The sequence below is a fragment of the Apodemus sylvaticus genome, chromosome 1, assembly GCF_947179515.1.
Source record: "Apodemus sylvaticus chromosome 1, mApoSyl1.1, whole genome shotgun sequence".
In the NCBI taxonomy this organism is placed as follows: Eukaryota; Metazoa; Chordata; class Mammalia; order Rodentia; family Muridae; genus Apodemus; species Apodemus sylvaticus.
In genome coordinates, this window is record NC_067472.1 from 58,806,842 (window position 1) to 58,825,224 (window position 18,383).

At 55.8% G+C, this 18,383-nt stretch overlaps 2 protein-coding genes across 5 annotated transcripts; both read right to left on the reverse strand.

Moving 5' to 3' along the window:
• Positions 1-410: 410 nt before the first annotated feature.
• On the reverse strand, positions 411-14,294 carry Pitpnm1 (phosphatidylinositol transfer protein membrane associated 1). Of its 3 annotated transcripts, none has more exons than XM_052193559.1 (24): positions 14,107-14,294; positions 13,087-13,205; positions 11,265-11,479; positions 11,056-11,177; positions 10,665-10,889; positions 8,995-9,321; positions 8,813-8,908; positions 8,616-8,723; positions 7,738-7,799; positions 7,399-7,649; positions 6,369-6,558; positions 6,157-6,264; positions 5,772-5,929; positions 5,485-5,687; positions 4,392-4,562; positions 3,704-3,868; positions 3,381-3,529; positions 3,183-3,293; positions 2,684-2,800; positions 2,380-2,528; positions 2,144-2,293; positions 1,884-2,067; positions 1,493-1,621; positions 411-914 (listed from the first exon to the last, which is right to left on the reverse strand). In XM_052193559.1, the coding sequence occupies exons 2-24, from the start codon at positions 13,162-13,164 to the stop codon at positions 651-653; spliced, it is 3,732 nt and encodes a 1,243-aa protein (XP_052049519.1). In that variant the 5' UTR covers positions 13,165-13,205; positions 14,107-14,294; the 3' UTR covers positions 411-650. The 3 variants fall into 3 exon arrangements, with proteins under 3 accessions (XP_052049519.1, XP_052049528.1, XP_052049536.1); XM_052193568.1 differs by lacking the exon at positions 14,107-14,294 and adding an exon at positions 13,802-14,088; XM_052193576.1 differs by lacking the exon at positions 411-914 and having other exon boundaries at positions 1,557-1,647.
• A 982-nt stretch (positions 14,295-15,276) lies between these two features.
• Cdk2ap2 (cyclin dependent kinase 2 associated protein 2) lies at positions 15,277-17,331 on the reverse strand. 2 transcript variants are annotated; one of them, XM_052193815.1, is made up of 4 exons: positions 16,759-17,331; positions 16,350-16,450; positions 16,129-16,261; positions 15,277-15,769 (listed from the first exon to the last, which is right to left on the reverse strand). In XM_052193815.1, the coding sequence occupies exons 1-4, from the start codon at positions 16,838-16,840 to the stop codon at positions 15,702-15,704; spliced, it is 384 nt and encodes a 127-aa protein (XP_052049775.1). In that variant the 5' UTR covers positions 16,841-17,331; the 3' UTR covers positions 15,277-15,701. The 2 variants fall into 2 exon arrangements, with proteins under 2 accessions (XP_052049775.1, XP_052049776.1); XM_052193816.1 differs by lacking the exon at positions 16,759-17,331 and adding an exon at positions 16,533-16,659.
• Positions 17,332-18,383: the final 1,052 nt, after the last annotated feature.

The window sequence follows — 18,383 nt, forward strand, 5'->3', positions numbered from 1 at the left end:
CTTACCCTAGTTCCCTACTGGTTTGTGTTAAGGACGCTGGAAATTTTTTTCTGGCCAATACCAGCCTCGAGAGCTTCTAGTATTAAGTGGTAGAGAGCGCAGGCATGGCCCACACAGGCCACTCTCAGCCTTAGGTCCCAGGGTCCCTGGCTCTGGGCTTTAGAGACAGAAGTTTCCTTAGGGGCAGCGGTGGGGAGGGCTGCAGAGTAAGAGTCCGAGTGACTCATAAACCCAAACCCCGCCCGGGGCTGGGGCAAGGGAAGGAGTAAGCAGACTGTCTAGGAAATGACCTGGGAGTGCAGCCATGGCCCTCGGGGAAAGAGAAAGTAAAGAGGCCCCCGCCTGGCCTCGTGGACCCTGGCGGGTCCTGGCCTGCAGCACCTCAGTGTCCCAGGCAGGAAGGCCCAGGCTAGAGTGTAGCGATTTATTGTTTATAGGTTCACACACTGGAAAAGCTGCTGGGCCCTAGCCCATTCCCCCCTTCCTCCCCTGGGGGCTAGGTCCCCCAACCCCCACAGAGGGAAGTAATACTGAGGAGTTGTCATATGGGGTGTGGGGCCAGGGCTGGGGCCAAAGGTCTCGACCCCAGTCTCCCAGTCACTGAGGCCCCTTGAGCATCAATAAATAACCTAGGTCCAGCCACAGTTCGCTCACTCTTCACTGTCCAACTTGAGGCTGATGCTTCGGGTCTTGCCCCTGGCCAGGGTGGTGGGAGGTGTTCCTGGACCCTCGCGGTCCACCTGGCTGGGGCCTCGGGATCGAAGCAGCTGGCTCTGCTTACGGAGGAAGTCCACGGGGGCAGCCACAGCGTAGCTGCTCTTGGCCAGAGCAGCTCTCGGAGGTCCTGAGGGGGCATGGGAGTGGGAGCCTGCCTCCAGCTGGCCCAAGTGGGCCACATAGCCATCTGACAGGAACTGTGGGTAGAAGGAGACAGGGATGAGGGGACTCCTAGCCTCCCCGAGGCTCCTGCGCAGGGCAGATAGATCGGGTGATTCTGGCAAGCAGCGGCCTGGCTCAGCCTGATCAGGAAGCCTTCTCCCACTACGTAGTATCATCCCCTGACTGTGAGCCAGGCACCTTGGCTCTAGTCCCAGTTTGCCTCTCTCTAGATCTGACTCATCCTCAGGCTGGCATCCTGGGGAAATAAGAGCATTTAGCTTTTAGCTTAGGCCCAGCCCTGAGCCTTTGACCTACAGTGAATGATCAGACCTTTGCTATAAGCTAATGAGGACAAGATACTGCCCACAGAACAAGCTCAGAAAGGGCAAAGAACCTGTCCAAGGCCATCGTGAGATGATCTGTATCTGAGACCTTGAACAGTCAGCCTGTGATCACTTGAGTCTATTCACAGCAAGTATAGCTTATTGCCCCTGTCCCAGGAAAAATAGTAGTTCTGGGGCCTACATCTACCCTCTCTTGCAGGACTCAACACACTGGGTGGGCCTTGGCCTTGGCCCTGAAGTTCTGTTCCCAGCCTTCCCTTGGGTCTCACCTGACACTGTGCCTGCAGTTTACGTACAGCACGGCCAACAATGTAGGTCTGGCTTGGAGAGAGTCCCAGTGCTGCATATACTGCAACATCTTTTGGTGACCCATATCCAGCCACGATGTTCAGCTCTACCTGTGTTGAAAAGCCGGTCAGCAGCCCTGTGGGTAGAGCCATAGGGCCAAGGGCATGGCATGCATCCCCCCAATTGCTGTTTCAGGACCACTATTTGTAAAGAGAGTGGGGCAAGGTTCTAGTCAACATAGCCCAATCTCCCCTGCTGTCCCTCAAGAGAGCGGGACCACAGAGACCTCTTTAGGTCCAAGTTGATGAGAGAGGGACCACTGTCATGTGGAATGGGGTGAGGACAGGATAGGATCATTCTTAGTCACAGTACCTCTTGCACCAGGCTCTGCAGAAACATAGCTTTCTGCCGCAGTGGGTCGTGGGTGAGGCCATCACAGAATGAGACAACACCATGGGGGAAGTTGTGTTGCGACAGCCAGGCTACTACACGGTGCTTTTGCATGTCAGGCCGGCCAGTTACATACACAATCAAGTAGCCTGAATCCTGCCAGTGCCTGTGAGACAGAGACCTGTCAGCTCCAGTTCAGAGGGATGACCAGTCATTGTGGCCGGTGGGGCTAAGGGTCCTACCTGACCACGTCCACTGCTCCGGCGCGCACCTTGGGGTCACTGCCCATGATAGAGACACTGGCAGTGAAAGAGCCATCGATGCTGAAGACCACAGCTTCTGTGCCTCGGGACACCACAGTCAGACAGCACTCGGCATAGGTGTGGTCTCCCCTATGGTCCAGGGAAGCATGGTATGAGTGGATAGGACGAGGGTGGCAGTGCCGGGCCCCACGGGAGCCCAAGCACCTGCTGCTCACCTGACCACCATGCGCACAGGGTAGACACCAATGCCCAGGGCACGTTCTGAGGGCACTGGGAAGGTGAGACGGCCTGAGCTGTTGGTGACCTCTGTGCCAAAGTGGATCCACTTGCCTGACAGTGGCTGTGTCATGACATAGACATCCACCTGGAAGGAGCGGGCAGGGCTATGGAGACAACACACCTGTGCACCATTTCACAGGCAGGTAGGCAGGGAGGAATTTCAAGTTGTTGATCTACATACAGATCAACAGCTCTTAGGGTAGGGTAGGAAACAGCAGGAGCATGGGCACCGGTCCCGACCTTTTCTCCAGTGAGCGTGACCACATCCAACGGTCCATACATGAAGCGCCCATTCAGCACCTGGGGACGGCCCTCACATACCACGGTGTCACTTGCCCGATGGTTGGAAGTGACGTTCTGATGGGAAAGAGAGGTTGAGCTGGGACTGGAAAGGATGCATATAGAGGGACAGTTGGTGTAGGGTTGGATTCAAGACCACTGTGAGGGTGGAGCGTGAAGGAGGCAGGGCTGCCGTGGGGGACCACAGAGGCCGAGCATGTGAGCATCTGTGACCCACATGGAGTATGTAGCCAGGAAGCTTTCTGGCAGTCGACTAGACAGGATGCAGAGGGTGTCAGGTGAGGGTGAGTGAGGATCCAGACTGACCAACAACTCTGGAAGAGGTGGGTAGAGGAACCTGAGGTGTCCAGGGGCAGAGCCAAGGCAAGGCAGATGTGAGCCAGGACCCTGAGGATGCTAGGGACATGCTTGAGCTGGCTCCTGGCAACCAGACACATACCCGGATCTTGACCTGCGTGCGTTTGCGCTGCCACTTCTCCCTGGGGAAGGCAGGGCTGTAGATGGATGGCTCCTCACATTCTGTCAGCTGTGGCCGCTCCTTCTCAATGACCTGCTCAGGACACCAGGCGGGAAAAATAGTCCTCTTCCATAGGCCTGGGCTTCCCAGATTCTGGCCCACACCCCTGGCTTCACTCACCTGGCGCAGAATGAAGGCCACTACATCTGCTGACTCCCAGTAGCTGGCGTGGAAGAGGTGAGGCAGCGTGACCGTGGGAAAGGCGGTGAGTGCCTCGGGGCAGTACAGTGAATAGTCGATCCGCTTGCTTCCCCACCAGCGCTCCAGGACTACACAGCCATGGTGGGCAGTGAGTCAGGATGGCCTGCTGCCCACTGCCCATCTACCTGGCCTATGGGGGTCTTCCCTCCCTCCTTTCCGCCTTCCTAGGACAGTGTGTGTACTCTATGAAGTGACACTCTTCCAGGCAGGCTGACAGTGTAGGCCAGTGCTGGCTGACTTACTCTTAACCACCTCACTGGTGGTGCTGGGGGCTGCTGGCTGGGCTGCCGGCTCATTGCCTAATTCATTGCCCTTCCAGAAGGCACCACTGGCCGAGGTGGGCGTGGAGGGCACCATCATCTCCAGCTCTTCCAGGAAGAGGCTCGAATGGGTCTGCAAAGTGTCAGCTGGAGGAAGAGGACCAACCTAAGCAGCAGGCTAGCCCCATGTCTCTTCCTAAGCACCAGGCTAGCCCCATGTCTCTTCCTGCAGAGGTCCCAACATAACTCAGCTCCTGGGCCTCTACTACCTGTCCTTTTAGTCTCTCTGGATGGCTGAAGCTGAAGATTATCAGGGGAGAGACAGTGTTGTGTTTGGTTGTATGCAGTAGTCAGCAACATTCCTACCAGGATGCCTGCTACCCCAAAACACACAAGCATATGCATGCTAGTACATGCAACCAAGTGCACGTGGAGGTACAATCTTATACATGTGCACATCGACATACCAATGCCCCTCTAGATTAGTCACTGGTTCCTACTTGACACAGGTCAAAAGGTCCTAGGGACCCTGACTGCCTGTGGGAGAAGGGGAGTATTTCTTGTACCTGGGATGGGTGACATGAGAGGTTATCTATGATGTGGGGCTACTTTCTGTCTTTTACTGTCTCCTTCTCTCCCCTTAATTTTGACTGGGGTGGGGGAGTTGTACCCAGCAGCAGCGATGAGCCATCTCCTAGAGGAAACTTCTGGTAACGAGGTACAGCCAGGGGGGCGATGGCCTGGAACTTGGGGGCCAGCAGGGGTTCCAGGCGGGAGGCACAGGGGTCAGCGGCATGGAAGAGATTGTAGATCTGCTCGCAGGCTGGACGCATCTGAGCCACTGTGTACCCATTAGACAGAGAAGGGGGAGGTTTGTTTGTTTGTAGACAGGGTCTCTCTATATAGCCCTGGCTGTCCTAGAACTCAGTATGTAGACCAGACTGGCCTTGAACTCACAGAGATATGCCTGTCTCTGCCTCCAGAGTGTTAAGATTAAAGGTGTGTGCCATTATTCCGGCCTAGGGGCAGAGTATGGTTAAGCAAGGCATTGCAGGGGTTTCCTGGCCAAGCAGCAGTGGAAGCCTTCACTGGCTGCTGTGTTATGTGAGGAACACTTTTTTTTTTTTTTTCGGTTTTTTGGATTTGTTTTTTTTTGAGACAGGGTTTCTCTGTGTAGCTCTGGCTGTCCTGGAACTCACTCTGTAGACCAGGCTGGCCTCGAACTCAGAGATCCACCTGCCTCTGCCTCCCAGAGTGCTGGGATTACAGGTGTGCGCCACTACCGCCCGGCGTGGGCCCTTTCTTAAAAAAGAAAAAAAGTCTTAAGTTTCCTTTAGATTTATTTATGTATATGAGTGTTTTGCCGGTATGTATGTATGTGTACCAAGTGTGTGCCTGATGCCCGTGAAGGTTATAAAGGGGTATCAGATGCTCTGTAACTGAGTTATAGATGGTTGTGAGCTGCCATGTGGGTGCTAGAAATTGAACTCAGGTCCTCTGCAGGAATAACAAGTGCTTTTAACCACTGAGCCATGTTTCCAGCCTTGGGACCCTTCTTATACAGAATACCTTTCCCCCAAAGAAGTTCCTCCTGATCCACTTTGGGACCTAGCCTTGGCATATCCTTTCCAGGCCTTCCCTTTCCCCTCTCTAACAGGCCATTACTTCACAGCGAGGAAGAACAGTAAGAATTCCCTTGTCTCAGGTGAGCCGCCAAGGCTAGCCGAGATGGGGAAGGAACAACCAGGACCCCACGGACTCACCCTCCAAAGCAGGCATCACGGTTTTGCGTAGAGCCAGCACCAGGCCCAGCGGGGAGCCAAAGAGGAAGAAGCCCGAGACCTTGAAGTCCAGGCGGGCAGCGCTGGTGGGGCCGTCAGGAGCCTCAGAACTGGCAGGTGGGCAGGAGGCTGTGCTTGCCCGACGGGGCTCCCCAGAGGAGGTGGCCGTGGAGGCTACCTGCAGGCTGCAAGGGAAGGAGAAACTCAATGCTATTGCCTCTGAGCTCCAGCCTACGCTTAGGGCAGGGGTTACCGGGCAGAGATATCACCTGTTCTGAGAACCATCAGGATCAGGATTGGCCATGTCATTGGAGGTACGCTGAGCAGGTAGGGCTGAGGGTTCTGGGCTGGCACGACCCAGTACCTCCACCCCATCTGCCAGTGGGTCCCGTACTGGACCAACTTCAGGGGAGAGCATCTCATTGTTCTAGAAGGAACAAAGGACAGAAGCATCTTAGGCCTGAGACATCTGATTCTTACTTCATTTGGAAATGAGGATACAGGCTTGGAGTTGGATCAGGCAGAGTCCCATAGGAGACTCAACTTTGCAGCTGGGGCCCTGCCCACATGCAGAGAGGTCATATTCCAGGGGGGCAGAGACCTAGAGATGGAGACAACCCCCCTCCTGAGGAGGCTGGGTTTGGCCACACTGACCATGCTCCCACGGCGGCTGCTGCCCCGACTCCCTGTGCCTGCACTGGCACTGTGGCAGAGCGCATCAAAGCCCAGGATGCCACCAACACCATCTCCGATCAGCACCACCTGAGTGAGAAGGCAGCACAACTGAGAGGCTTTGTTACCAACCTAGATGGGGCCACAGCTGCACGGGTACTGGTTGCTTCCTGGGAGCATGGCTAACCCCTGACCTGCCCGCAGAAACCTGTGCCCTCCGGTGAGCGCAGGAAGGCTGCATAGGCCTGGTTGGTGCGAGCGATGACAGTGGCCACGGCCCCCTGGTAGCGGGAGGATGAGGTGGCCAGGAGCGGCAGGGCAGCCAGTGGGATGTGGTCCTGGGAGCGGGACAGGCTATCCCCATCGTGGCTGTAGGGGCTCAGGCTGCAGGAGGAGAGAGTGTGGTTGCGCCTCAGTTAACCACTGCTGCCATTTCCCCTGGCCTGCTAGCGAGTGTCCCCACCCTTTGTGGGGTGTTAGACCCGAGAGCCTTTTGAGGCGGACCCATTCATCAGGTCTACTCAGATCCCAGGACTCCGGAGCAGCGGATCTCAGCCTTCCTAATGCTGCAACCCTTTAATACAGTTCCTCGTGTTGTGGCGACCCCCCCACCATAAAGTTACTTTCATTGCTGCTTCATAACTGTAATCATGCTACTGTTATGAGTTGTGATATAAATATCAGTGTTTCCCAATGGTCTTTGGGGATCAAGGCCCACGGGTTGAGAACCACTTGCTCTGGAGTTTGAGCTAGGAGGATTTCCACAAACTGAGGCCAATCTCAGCTATGAATTCCAAGCCAACCTGGCCTAAAGTGAGACCATGTCTCAAGAAAGCTAAGTCAGAGGCTAGAGCAATGGCTCAGCAGTCCAGAACACTGGCTGTTCTTCCAGAGAACCTGGGTTTTCTCCCAGGCACCCTCATGGCGGCTCACAAGTGTCTGAAACTCTAGTTCCCAAGTTATCAGCTATCACCTAGCCTCTGAGCACTAAGCACACATGTGCACAGATAGACATGTAGCCAAAACACCCATACACATAAAACAGCAGTAAGAACAAAATCAAACCAACTAATATAGAACTGGTCCACTTGTGACCAGGACTAATCCAGGTAGGTGATTTCTCTCTCTACCCCCAGAACTGCCCTGATCTTGGGAGCACCCCAAATAGACGATTGCCTCTTGGAGACCCTGTGTGTGCGCCACCCTTCCACCCCTGGCCAGTACTTGGAGACAAGAGCATAGGCAGCCGCACAGATGGGTGGACAGGGCACCAGCCGCAGTGCCACGTGACCCAGGGCCTCAGGGAAATGGACTCGGGTGACGGCCTCAAAGGCTGTGCTCAGCGTCTGCACATCAGCCTGCTTGGAGTTGGTGTCTCCAGGGCCAGAGTCCAGGATGCTTCCGCTGTGCAGGATGAGGAAGAGGGCATGCACGGAGCAGGCCTCGACCACCAGATCCCCCGTTCCGTCCAGGCCCTGAGGGACACAATGAGGTATGGGGGCCAGGTCAGTAGCCAGCCAGCAAATGAGCAGAACGTGGACAAGAGTGGCTGAACATACTTGCCTCTGAGTCCCTGGGAGCTCGGGCCCCATCTTCAATGCCTTTGGCAGCCATGACTGCAGGATCTAAGATGAGGGAGAGCCAGTGAGGGGATCAGACCACTGGAACCCTCACAGTGGCCCTTCAAGCAGCCTCGGCATGAGGCATCCTGGCGACCTGTTTTATTCCCACCCAAATCTCCAGACCATATTATATTCTAGGCTTTTCCTCATGCTGGCCCTGCGATGTTGCCACAAAGTGCTTGGGAAATTTCTTATCCTGACCCATTTGACATAGTGAACCACGGATCCAGAGGATCCAGGGATTCAGGGGTAGAACACTTGCCTAGCAAGCATGAGGGCTTAGTATCCTACCGCCGAAAAAAAAAACCAAAAAAACAAAAAAACCCAAAAAACTCAAAAGATAAACAAAATACTGTCAGCAACCACCTCAGGGGAATGCCGTGGCAGCTACAAGCCATACGTGGCTACTTATATTTAAATAAAATAAAATGCAAAATAAGAAAAGCCCCACATCTTAAGTGCCTGCTAGTTATATGGTGTTAGTGGCTAATGCAAAGGTGGCTCATACCTGGAACATTTCCACTGTCTTAAGACAGTTGGACAGTATTGGTTCAATCCTTTAAACCCCAGTGTACAAAAGTACCAACAGGAAGCCTTCCTGGATACACAGGCAGTCCTTCCCTGGAACCACCTGGACCTGTTTGAACTTTTTTCTTCCATCATCCCACCCTTTACCCACCCACTCGCCACCTGGGCACTGATGGGAACCCTCTCCAGACTGACACTCCTCTCAGGTCCTGTTCACTTAGAACTGAACTGTTCTGAGTCCCCGCTGCACACGGGGTGCTGGTGTCTGGTATCCTGAGGTGAGATCTTTACCTGGTACCCCCTCCACCTCAGTTGGGGAGGCAAAGGCATCAATAAAATCATTGGAATTCCACTTGGTCATCTCCTTGGGAAAGACCTCATCACTGTCCGAGAAACCTTCTGAGGAGACAGGGGGCTGTGTCATGGGTAGGGTGACTTAGGAACTCTCCAGTACCCCCATCCTCCACAAATGTGGCTTCTGTGCTGACCGTGGGCATCAAAGAATTCATCCTCGGAGCTGTTCTCAGAGTCGCGGGCAATGTTCTGCATGCGCCACTCAGACAAGCTCTGTGGAGATACGCCACCTGCAGGCCCACCTGGGCTTCAGCTTGGGAGTCCAGCTGGGGGGTGGGGCTCCCTCCCACTCCTGGCTCCTATACCCCAGTCTTACCTCCATGTTGGGATGAATAGGAGGAACGGGAGGACGAGGACCACTGCTTCCCAAAGCTGGCATCTGGTGAGGCGTCCGGGCCAGGAGGGGCCTCAGGCCCATCAGGGGTGCCAGCCGTGCTGGTCCCAGGTCGGGTCTCGGTGCTGGATTTCCCAGGGGTCTGGGCTTCCGGTCCCTCACTGCCAGTGTTGCACTTTGCCATACGCTGGGCCAGCATGCGTGCAGTCTCCTCCTCCAGTGCCCGGATGTCAGCCATGCTCAGTTCTATCCACTCATCCTGCCAACACCAGGCCTGGCGATGGGCCCGAAGCATCACCCTGCGCAGACCTGAAGGAGCCCCGGGCATCGGAACCATGCCGTCCACCCCCATTTCCCTGCCAGTGCAGCTTTATGCCCACTGTTCAAGGTTAGGTAATGGCTCCCTTGAGGCATGCCACCCACCAAGAACCACAAGAACAGCAGGGCTGTGTCGTCTAGAGGACAGGGCAGGAGAGAGGGACATTTGTCTCCCTGTCCTTTCTAGTCTATTTCTCTGACTGCTCTGGGTGCTGATGCAGTCACTCTAGCAGATATGACCAAGGCTTGTGGCTTGCTATCAGCTGGCTTCCTGCTGAGGAGCTAACAGTTAATTAAGGTAGTAACAGTTAATGAAATGTCACGGATAATGAAGGTGTTAATAGTTAATGGAAATTCTGGCAATCCTCAAGAGGGTGGAGTGAAAGATGATACCCATTCTCATATAATCTTAAGGAGAGAAATAAAGTTAAGAGACCCCAAAGAATCTAGAAAGTAAAGTAATAATGGTTGAATTACAAACCTCGGATGGAAATGCATTAGCATCCTATTAGAGGCTATATGTTGGTGATTTTCATGTTCCTACTTGTGCTTTTCTCAAAAGCATTACAGGGGAGTCTGCATCGGTCTCTAAACTCAGTGTCCTTATCTGCAAAATGGGAATGGCGGTAGCCCTTGTCTTAAAGGACTGCCATGGGTCCTGGGGGAGATCCTGCCTGCAGTGACTCTCAAGGATCTGGTTTGTGTCAATCACACAGGCACTGGCTGTCACTGTCCTCACTTCTTTTTCTCATGTCAGATAGGAACATTAAGGTGCTGAGGTGCCTGCCTCACAGCTGCAGGGGGCAGTAGTGGAGGAAGCAGAACACAGGCTCTGGGCCTTGGCCAGCTGGGGATGGCCCTTCTATGTGTGTGTGGGTGGCCCGTGCTCAGACCTGACAAGGAAGCAGGTCTCAGTAGCAGCTCAGGGGGCGAGGGGTCCGTTCAGAAGAGGCTTAAACTGGGTCTTCAGTATCAGGGCCATAGAGCCAGAGACAGGAGTGCACTTCGAGGCAAACAGTAATGGACTCAAAGCGCTCCTTGGCCTGCAATCCTCAGCAAATCTGTGAAGTGACCGTCCTCACCTGGTGACCCTCCCGAGAGCCTCGTGGTATTGCCAAACTCGTAGAGACTTCACAAAGGTGCGTTGTCTTTGAGTCTCAGAGACAGCGTGGGCCTCAGAGACCGTGCTGCCAGCTGCTTGACCTCCTCAACCTTTCAGGTACCCCAAAGCAGGCTCCACTGTCCCCCTCTTCCCTCGACTGTGTGAATGGGAGCATTCCTGGTTCCACACCCAGGCCTAGTGCATGCTGGGTATTCCGCATCTGGAGGCTCACCTACATCATGGATGAACTGCTCGATCTTGGCCTGCATGCCCCAGTAGCGGAACTCAACCTTGCACAGCTTATAGGCACACATGAGAGGTCCTGTCTGGGCTGCTGTCCTTGCCCAGTCGTCGGCCAGTGGCCCTCTGCCTGTCTTGGCTGAGCGGTACAGTCGAGGGTCCTCCTCCGCTTTGTACTCTCCCGGGGCCACTGCGTCGCGCACAATGTCGATGGTGTCTGAAGGGATTTCAGTCAGCACTAAGCAAACCCAGAGCCTTTTCCAATCTCTACCCACCACCCCAAGGATTGGGAGGAAAAGCCTTTCACAGACAGAAAGATGAGACTTGGGGCATATTAGAGACTGCCCACCAAGGCAACAGCAGAGGACCCAAGAAGGCCTCACCCAGGATTCTCTGTCTTCTCTCAGCCCCGCTCAGGTTGAAGACGTTAGGTTGCTGCCCCCCATCTGGCAAGTAGTAGGTCTCTATCTCAATGGAGAACTTCTCCACAAAGGGGCAGGTGTACCTGGCAGAGGGCAGTATGAAAGTCATGCTGTGTGCACAGCACTGTTTCCTTCCCAGTCCTGATCCCGTGCCTGCCTCACACACTCACCGTGTCCGGGTGTACGGGTAAGCGTTCCAAGACTCCTCCTCTACCTGCAGAGCAGCCTTGGGCAACAGTGCCCGGAACCAGCCTGGGATGTGGGAGCCCACGTGGTACACCTTGTGTGTGTACTGTCCATTGCCTCCAGGCCCATCTGTGTAGGGCCGGTTGGCCAGGATCTCCACACCGCTGCCCTCACCGCTAGACTCCTCCCGGCTCTTTTTCTGCATCCCAGGATAGAAAATAGGGAACTCAGCCCCTGGCTTAAATTCTGGGGTCCCCAGGTTGGTTCTGATCCTTTGCATCACCTTTTTAAAAGGGTTTATTTAAATGTGTGAGTGAGCTGGGCGGTGGTGGCACATGCCTGTAATCCCAGCACTCTGGGAGGCAGAGGCAGGCGGATTTCTGAGTTCGAGGCCAGTCTGGTCTACAGAGTGAGTTCCAGGACAGCCAGGGCTACACAGAGAAACCCTGTCTCGAAAAAAACAAAAATTAAATGTGTGTTTGACTGCATGTATGTATGTACGGCACCTGCATGTCTGGTGCCTGAAGAGGACATTGGATCCCCAGTTATTGGAAGAGCTGTTGACTGTGAGCTGCCCTCTGGGTGCTGGGAACAAAATCCAAGTCCCCCGCAGGAGCAGCAACTGCTCTTAACAGCTAAGCCATCTCTGCAGCTTACATAGCCTCTTCAAGTCCCTGTAAGTCCCTGGGGTTGGCATCATTGGTTCTTCCCAGGTCCCATGGGGTCCTGCAACCTAGCGTGTGATCTGGCCATTCATCGAGTGGGGTTTGTTGACAGACAGCACAACTCAGGCTGCAGCAGAGACCGAAAACAGGAAGGAAGGCAGTAAGTGCCGTGAGGAAAAGAACGTGCAGCAAGGGTGAAGACCTGGGAACCGAATGCCGTAAGACGATCACAGATCTGACTGAGGACATGGCCATGGCCTGAATATGTGGTATGTATGCACACAGAAGGCTGGAGGCTAGGGGTGGGGGCTCAGAGCAGAGAAGTTTGTGCAAGCTTGGTAGGAGAGCATGAGTATGATCAAGGGATAGCAACAAGACCCTCTCAACAGGCTTGCCCTGCCCTTTCCCGCTGGAACCTCATTCCCAGCTGTTGTGACATCCTTCAGTGAGAGCCTCCAGCTGCCCTTTCATAGCTCTGAAGCCCAGATGTGGCCCACTCAACCCCTACGAGGTGGGATGTGGCCCTCTCTGCCTAGATGCAGATTTTATAGGCCTGAAGAACAAACATGCCTCAGACCCCTTGAAACCCTGCTAGCTTGCCTTGAAACAGCATTTTTCTCACAGCCAAAGGCCAGATCCCCTTCCTCACCGTGTTCCTCACCTCATTCCTCACCTCATGCTCTGCCCTGTGCCTGCCACAGTCTGAGGCCCTGATCCACATGCCTCTTTCTCATCTCCTGGGAATGCGAGGATCCTACACTTTCCCCCAGAACCCTGCTTAAGCTACCTACCACCTAGTGTCCCTGGCTCCCCAGTCTCCTCATGGACTGCATTCCCTTCCCCCACAGGATTACAGATTCTTAGGATTAAAGGAGACCATATGTGGACTGTGCAGGCTGGGCATGTAATGGATGGAAAGTACCCGTTGGCCTTTCTAGCCCTTCTGCCCCTCTGTCCCACCCTTTTGCTTGAATATCCAGAGAGGATGTCTCTCTGTCCTTCTACGGGCTACAGAACCCACTAACGTACCTGGTGTTGGGGGATCCAGCGGGACTGTCCCCCCCCCCCACCAGGCCTGCAAATTCCTTCTTCACTCCACCATGAAGCATGGCTCTAGTACAGTCCTCCCCACCATTCTCACCTGGATCATGTAGAGCTGGGCCACTTGGTACTCGTCCAGGCTCATGGGCAGCAAGATGTGGTACTCCTTGATAAGCATCCTGAAGACGTTCCGCTGACCGCGTACGGCCTCTGCTCCTCCTAGCGCAGGGTACCGTGCGGCAGTCAGTGCAGGGCGGTGGTACTCGGTACTGAGCCCTGCACGCCCGCCGAGGGGCTTGGGCCGCGGAACCCCATGGTCGGGCCCGCCGCGGGGGAGGCAGAGACGAACCCAGTGTTGCCTCCCGCACCGCGGAGCCCGGAGCAGCAGAAAAGCTCAGAGCTGACCTCTTTTCCACGCAGCCCCCGCCCCCCGCCCGCCTGTCGTCATGGCAACCGCGCGCTGACGCGGGCCCCCCAGAGCGGCGGCCGACGCGAGCCGACACGCCGCAAGGCCATCCTCGCGTCTTCACCACGGCCGCGTCCCGAAACAGCATCCCTCCGGGCCTGGCTCCCAAGACCAAAACCTTAGGGACCCGCCCCCTTCACCACTTCTTCCCCCCACCCCACCACCGAAGTCGGTGGGGTTCTGTGTACTCCATTCCTAGACGTCCACCTAGACCCTTGTCCGCCAAGGTGTCTCTCAGGAAGCGACCCCCATGGGCCTCTGCAACTCTGCTAATGCCAACTTACCTTATGGTACCAGGAAAAACCTCCGCCCCCCGCCCCAAACCGGCTTTCACCACCCAAGAGGGTACCTTGGGAAACCTTCACCGTGTTTCCATTCGTCCTTATGGCCACTCCATCATCTTCCCACGAGGTTGCCCATTCCAAGCTGATGTAGGAGCGGTCCACTGGTATCCCTCTGGCCTCCGCCCTGGGAGGCCCGCTCTGCCCACCTGCGTCCCGGCATGGCGCCACGGTTCCGCTGCAGACACCCCTCCCACCCCCATCTCGCACCCAGCGGGCGGGCGAGAGGCCCTCTGTCCTCACTTCCCTCTGCTCCTTGTCCCTGTCGCCAGGCGCGCTCTTGACCCGCCCGTTCACCGACGTCCCCGCTCACCTCTAGCTTCTGGTGGGCGCCCCTCACCCGACCCGGGCAGGGGTGGCCGACCCCAAGGTGGGAGTCCGTTGTGCCCCCAATCCCGGCCTCGGATTCCAGATGGAGCCCGACCCTCTGGAGGCGCAGAGCCGGCCCATAGCCCCGACCTTTTTCCCGGTCTGCCCGCCGGCGCCCCTGCGGTCCCTCCCCGCCCGCCGCGTCACTGCGGCCGCCCCGCCCCCTTCCTGGGCCCGGCTGGTCCTCCCCACCCCGGCAGGGTCGGGGCAGCCCCGCCCGCAGCACAGCAAGGCTGGCCCCTGCTTTCCTTCTCCAAGGCAGACAGAGAAGAGGCCGGTGCCCAAATGCCAGTTCCTTATTTCTGTGCTGTCTGGACACCCCAAGGATTCTCGGTTTCATTTCCCACCTAAGCCCAGCCAGGGCAGCCCTCCTGTGTGCGTTGAAGAGGTGGAATTTGACCTAGCTGGAACCCAGGTTAGAGGAAATGCAGCCATAATGTGGAAGCTCTCACTTGCCTCTACCTAGGCTTGGCATTTCAGGGTTACTTCTTAATCAAGCTCAAGTCCTTCCCTACTATTGCTAGGTTCTCTGACTTAGACACCCATCTAACTGCTCCGACACTGTACAAAGTCTGAGACACCCAGGGCTGCATGCAGCCACACCCAGCCCTGTGGAAGTTGTCGGGCAGTAGATAGCAGCATCAAGCTAAGGTGCTGGGGTGTGTGTGTGGGGGGGAGCCTCTGACTGCCTCCCTAAGGAGGCAGAGCCCGGTGTATTTAGAGACTTCCAAGGGTAGTTTTAAAGCGGAGGGTAGTGTAGGGGCATCAGGACATTCAAGGCAGAGGCTTAAGTGAGCTGGTATTTCCACCCTGCCAGGCATGCCTGCCAATCCAGAGGAAGAGCCCTTCAGGCTCAGGCTGTCCAACAGTGCCTCCAGCTGTGAAGGCAGCCAAGGCCCTGCGCTGCCCCCTGGTGGCACCTCCTTATGTAGACTTCCCGTTTCCACCTTCTCTGGAAGTCAGCAGGAAGGCGCAGAACTGGCGGTAGCTATGAACACGATGGGCAGGCAAAGCTAGCTTCGAGCGACCTTCGCCACTTCCTGCTCTGCCCTTCGCCTGCTGCCTGGCCCACTCAGGCTTCCCCAGAGGAACCACACACAGAAAGGCTCAGAGCTGAGAGAATGACTCCAAATCATCTTTTATTTATACAAAAAGGGCATATTTAGTAAAAGACACACCAAAAAAAGAGTCAGCTGTGGCCCTGGAGATGAGGCAGGAGACCTAGCCCCCGTGTAGAGGCAGGAGGCGGCCTGGAGTAAGTGCCATGTGGTGGGGCCACAGAGGAGCAGCTCCCGCTAGACCAGCCCCGTGAGCAGGTCACAGAAGGGACTCACAGTGGCCTTAGCACTCCTGCAGAGGGAGGAGACCAGTTTGTACAGCCAACTGGACGGAGATCTGCTACCTGGTTCCTGGAGGGTAGCCACCAGGGGACACAGGACAGGAAGCCCAGGATGGGAAGCAACTCGGGGCGAAGGCCAGGAGAAGCGGTGCTCTGCAGTGGCCGGAAAGGTCCCAACGAAGAGGCCAAGGTGCTTCCTGTTACGTGCGGGCATTGCGCTCTGTCTCTGCCAAGCACTCTCTGACTAGTGCCCGAGCGTGGATGATGCCTGGGTGGGGGAGGGTGGGGAAGTAACAGACAGGGCTCTGGAAACCGAGCACAGCCACCCTTCAGAGCAGACACTCCTCTGCCCCTCCATGGTTCAGCAAGAGCACCTCTAATCTAATGAGGCTGGATAAGATTAAGGGTTTGGCTAATCCCTGAATCACCCCAAGTTCCCCGGGCACCTTCCTGGAAACTGACTCAAGTTCATTTTGAAACACCTCCTCAGGTACAAGTTCTGTTCCACTCGAGGCTGGCCCAAATGTCCTGTGCTGAGTCTAGCTATCCTCTGTCCTCACTCAACTGTCCTAATGGTCAGTGTCTGTGACCTGGGCAGAGCAAGGGCGGGCCTGCCGCTTCACTTACCTCTCTTCAGGCGCTCCATGGCACTCTTGCTGCCGGCATAGGTGGGCCGGATCTCTTTGCCCATCTCCTCTATGACAGACAGCAGGTCCGTGTAGGTGCTCTGAGAGCCCTGGGAACCGGGTGGCTTCATCGCCTGTGCCAGAAGAAAATACATATGTGACCTCAGATCCCGGGGGGAATCTCCTGTCCTCATCCATAAGCAAGCTCTCGGTCACACTCACCTGTACATACCCCATGGACGGCGGCCCAAAGTCATTAAACAGGGGTCTGAAAGGTGCTGCGGCTCCTGGCACCGAGCCCGATGGCGACGGGACACTTCCGGCTGCAACAACACGAGTAAGAGGTCAGAGTGTGACAAGGGGCTCGGCACAGATTTCCAAGCCCAGGACTGTTCCCATGACTACCTCCAAAGGCACGCTTCTTCATTCCACTCGGAACAACTTCGGAGACACACTCCTCCCCACTGCGCTCCACCTACAATCTCTACGTGACCACGCCCACTTTTCAGGCCAGCAAACTGAGGCTGAGCCAGGCTCGCCCAGCAGGCCCCGTATTGCAAAACTCGAACGGTTTCTCTACAAGACCTCGATTGCCCGGACAAGGCGAGCAAGGGTGGAGTGAGAGCCTCACCTGTAGGGACCGGGGTGCCTGGCCCGGGGGTGCTGGAGCCCGGGGTACTGCTGGGGGCGGGCGCGATAGGTTTGTAGGACATCCCAACTCCTTAGTGCGGCGGCCGCCAGCCGGCCGCTCCTCCGGGGTTGGCTGTCCGGCACCTCAGCCGCACTCTGATTGGCAAGCGAGCTGCACGCCCCTGGTAAATAGAGCTCCGGCCGGAAGGGCGGGCGGGCACGACCGTTCCTCACTCTCGATTGGCGCACTCTGCTGTCACTCAAGCCTCCTCATTGGCTGAATCTTGCCCCCGCAGGCCGCAACCGCTGCCTATTGGCCTCCACCTTCCGGACCTCGCACCTGTCTCCCCCGGATTGGGCGGTGACAGCCGTCCTCCTCAATTGGCGAGTTCGGGGCCCGGGGCCGGCGCGCTTTCAATCCGATTAGTCCCGAGGTCCGAGAGGCGGGGCCTCGGCAGCGGGCCAGTCCGGTCCCTGCGGTTTGCTCCGGTGGTGTGTGGTGGGCCGCCGAGCACACTCTGTCCTCACCGCTTCGCGACTTCCCTCCGCTGTGAACTCCCAAGGCCACGGCTTCTACAGTGTGAGCACTCCGCCCTACCCCGAGCGTTTTACGTCACCTTTCACCGGTTCAGTGCCCCCCCCACTTTCGGCTGTGCGCATGCGCGCGCCTCAGGCCTGTATTTGTTCCCATGGCAACGGTTCCCTCACCAAAGTCATTTCCAAGCTCTTTCTCTGGGTTGGTTTGAATCTTAAGTCTAGGCAGGTGATGGGTCCAACGACACTGCTCGAGACCTGAACCCTAAGGCCCCCACCTCCTCCACAGACAATGACAGAGCATCCTAGCATCAGACCCGGGTCAAGACCCTTGGCTGGAATCTCAACACCTCGTTAATGGTTTCCTCCTGGGCTTTTTGGCGGGTTGGATGGGATTGAGACGAGGTCTGAAGTAGCCCAGTCAGAATTCGAACTCTCTGGGTAGGCAAAGATGACCTTGAACTCCTGATGCTCTTGTCTCCGAAATGCTAAGGATTACAGGCACATGCCACAGTTTCTTGCCTTAATATGCTTCAGTTTCCTCGTATGAAACATGAAGACAATAATACCTAGAAAGTAAACTAGGAAGTTTTCTGTATTGAGTGTTTTGCCTGCATGTGTGTCTGCAGAACTGCCCAGCCATTTCTTTAACCCCCAACTCACTTAAAACAAAAAGCAGCTGGGCGGTGGTGGCCCACGCCTGTAATCCCAGCACTCTGGGAGGCAGAGGCAGGCGGATTTCTGAGTTCGAGACCTGCCTGGTCTACAGAGTGAGTTCCAGGACAGTCAGGGCTACACAGAGAAACCCTGTCTCGAAAACACCAAATCCAAAAAAAAAAAAAAAAAAAAAAGAAAAAAAGAAAAAAGAAAAAGTTTAAAAAAAAAATCAAAAAGCAGCTGCAGAGGTGGCTTATAAGAGAATGGGTTAGGGCTGGAGAGATGGCTCAGCGGTTAAGAACACTAATTGCTCTTCTGAAGGTCCTGAGTTCAAATCCCAGCAACCACATGGTGGCTCACAACCACACGACCATCCTTAACAAGATCTGACTCCCTCTTCTGGAGTGTCAGAACAGTGTACTTACATATATTAAA

Coding starts and splice junctions, on each gene's coding strand:
- Pitpnm1 (XM_052193559.1), bottom strand. CDS start 13,164: ATGCTTATCAAGGAGTACCACATCTTGCTGCCCATGAGCCTGGACGAG. Junction 9,322..10,664: donor GCAGTTCATCCATGATGTAG/GTGAGCCTCCAG, acceptor GGGCTCCTTCAG/GTCTGCGCAGGGTGATGCTT. Junction 6,265..6,368: donor GCACAGGTTTCTGCGGGCAG/GTCAGGGGTTAG, acceptor CTTCTCACTCAG/GTGGTGCTGATCGGAGATGG.
- Cdk2ap2 (XM_052193815.1), bottom strand. CDS start 16,840: ATGTCCTACAAACCTATCGCGCCCGCCCCCAGCAGTACCCCGGGCTCC. Junction 16,451..16,758: donor AGGCACCCCGGTCCCTACAG/GTGAGGCTCTCA, acceptor GTGTTGTTGCAG/CCGGAAGTGTCCCGTCGCCA. Junction 16,262..16,349: donor CGTCCATGGGGTATGTACAG/GTGAGTGTGACC, acceptor CTTCTGGCACAG/GCGATGAAGCCACCCGGTTC.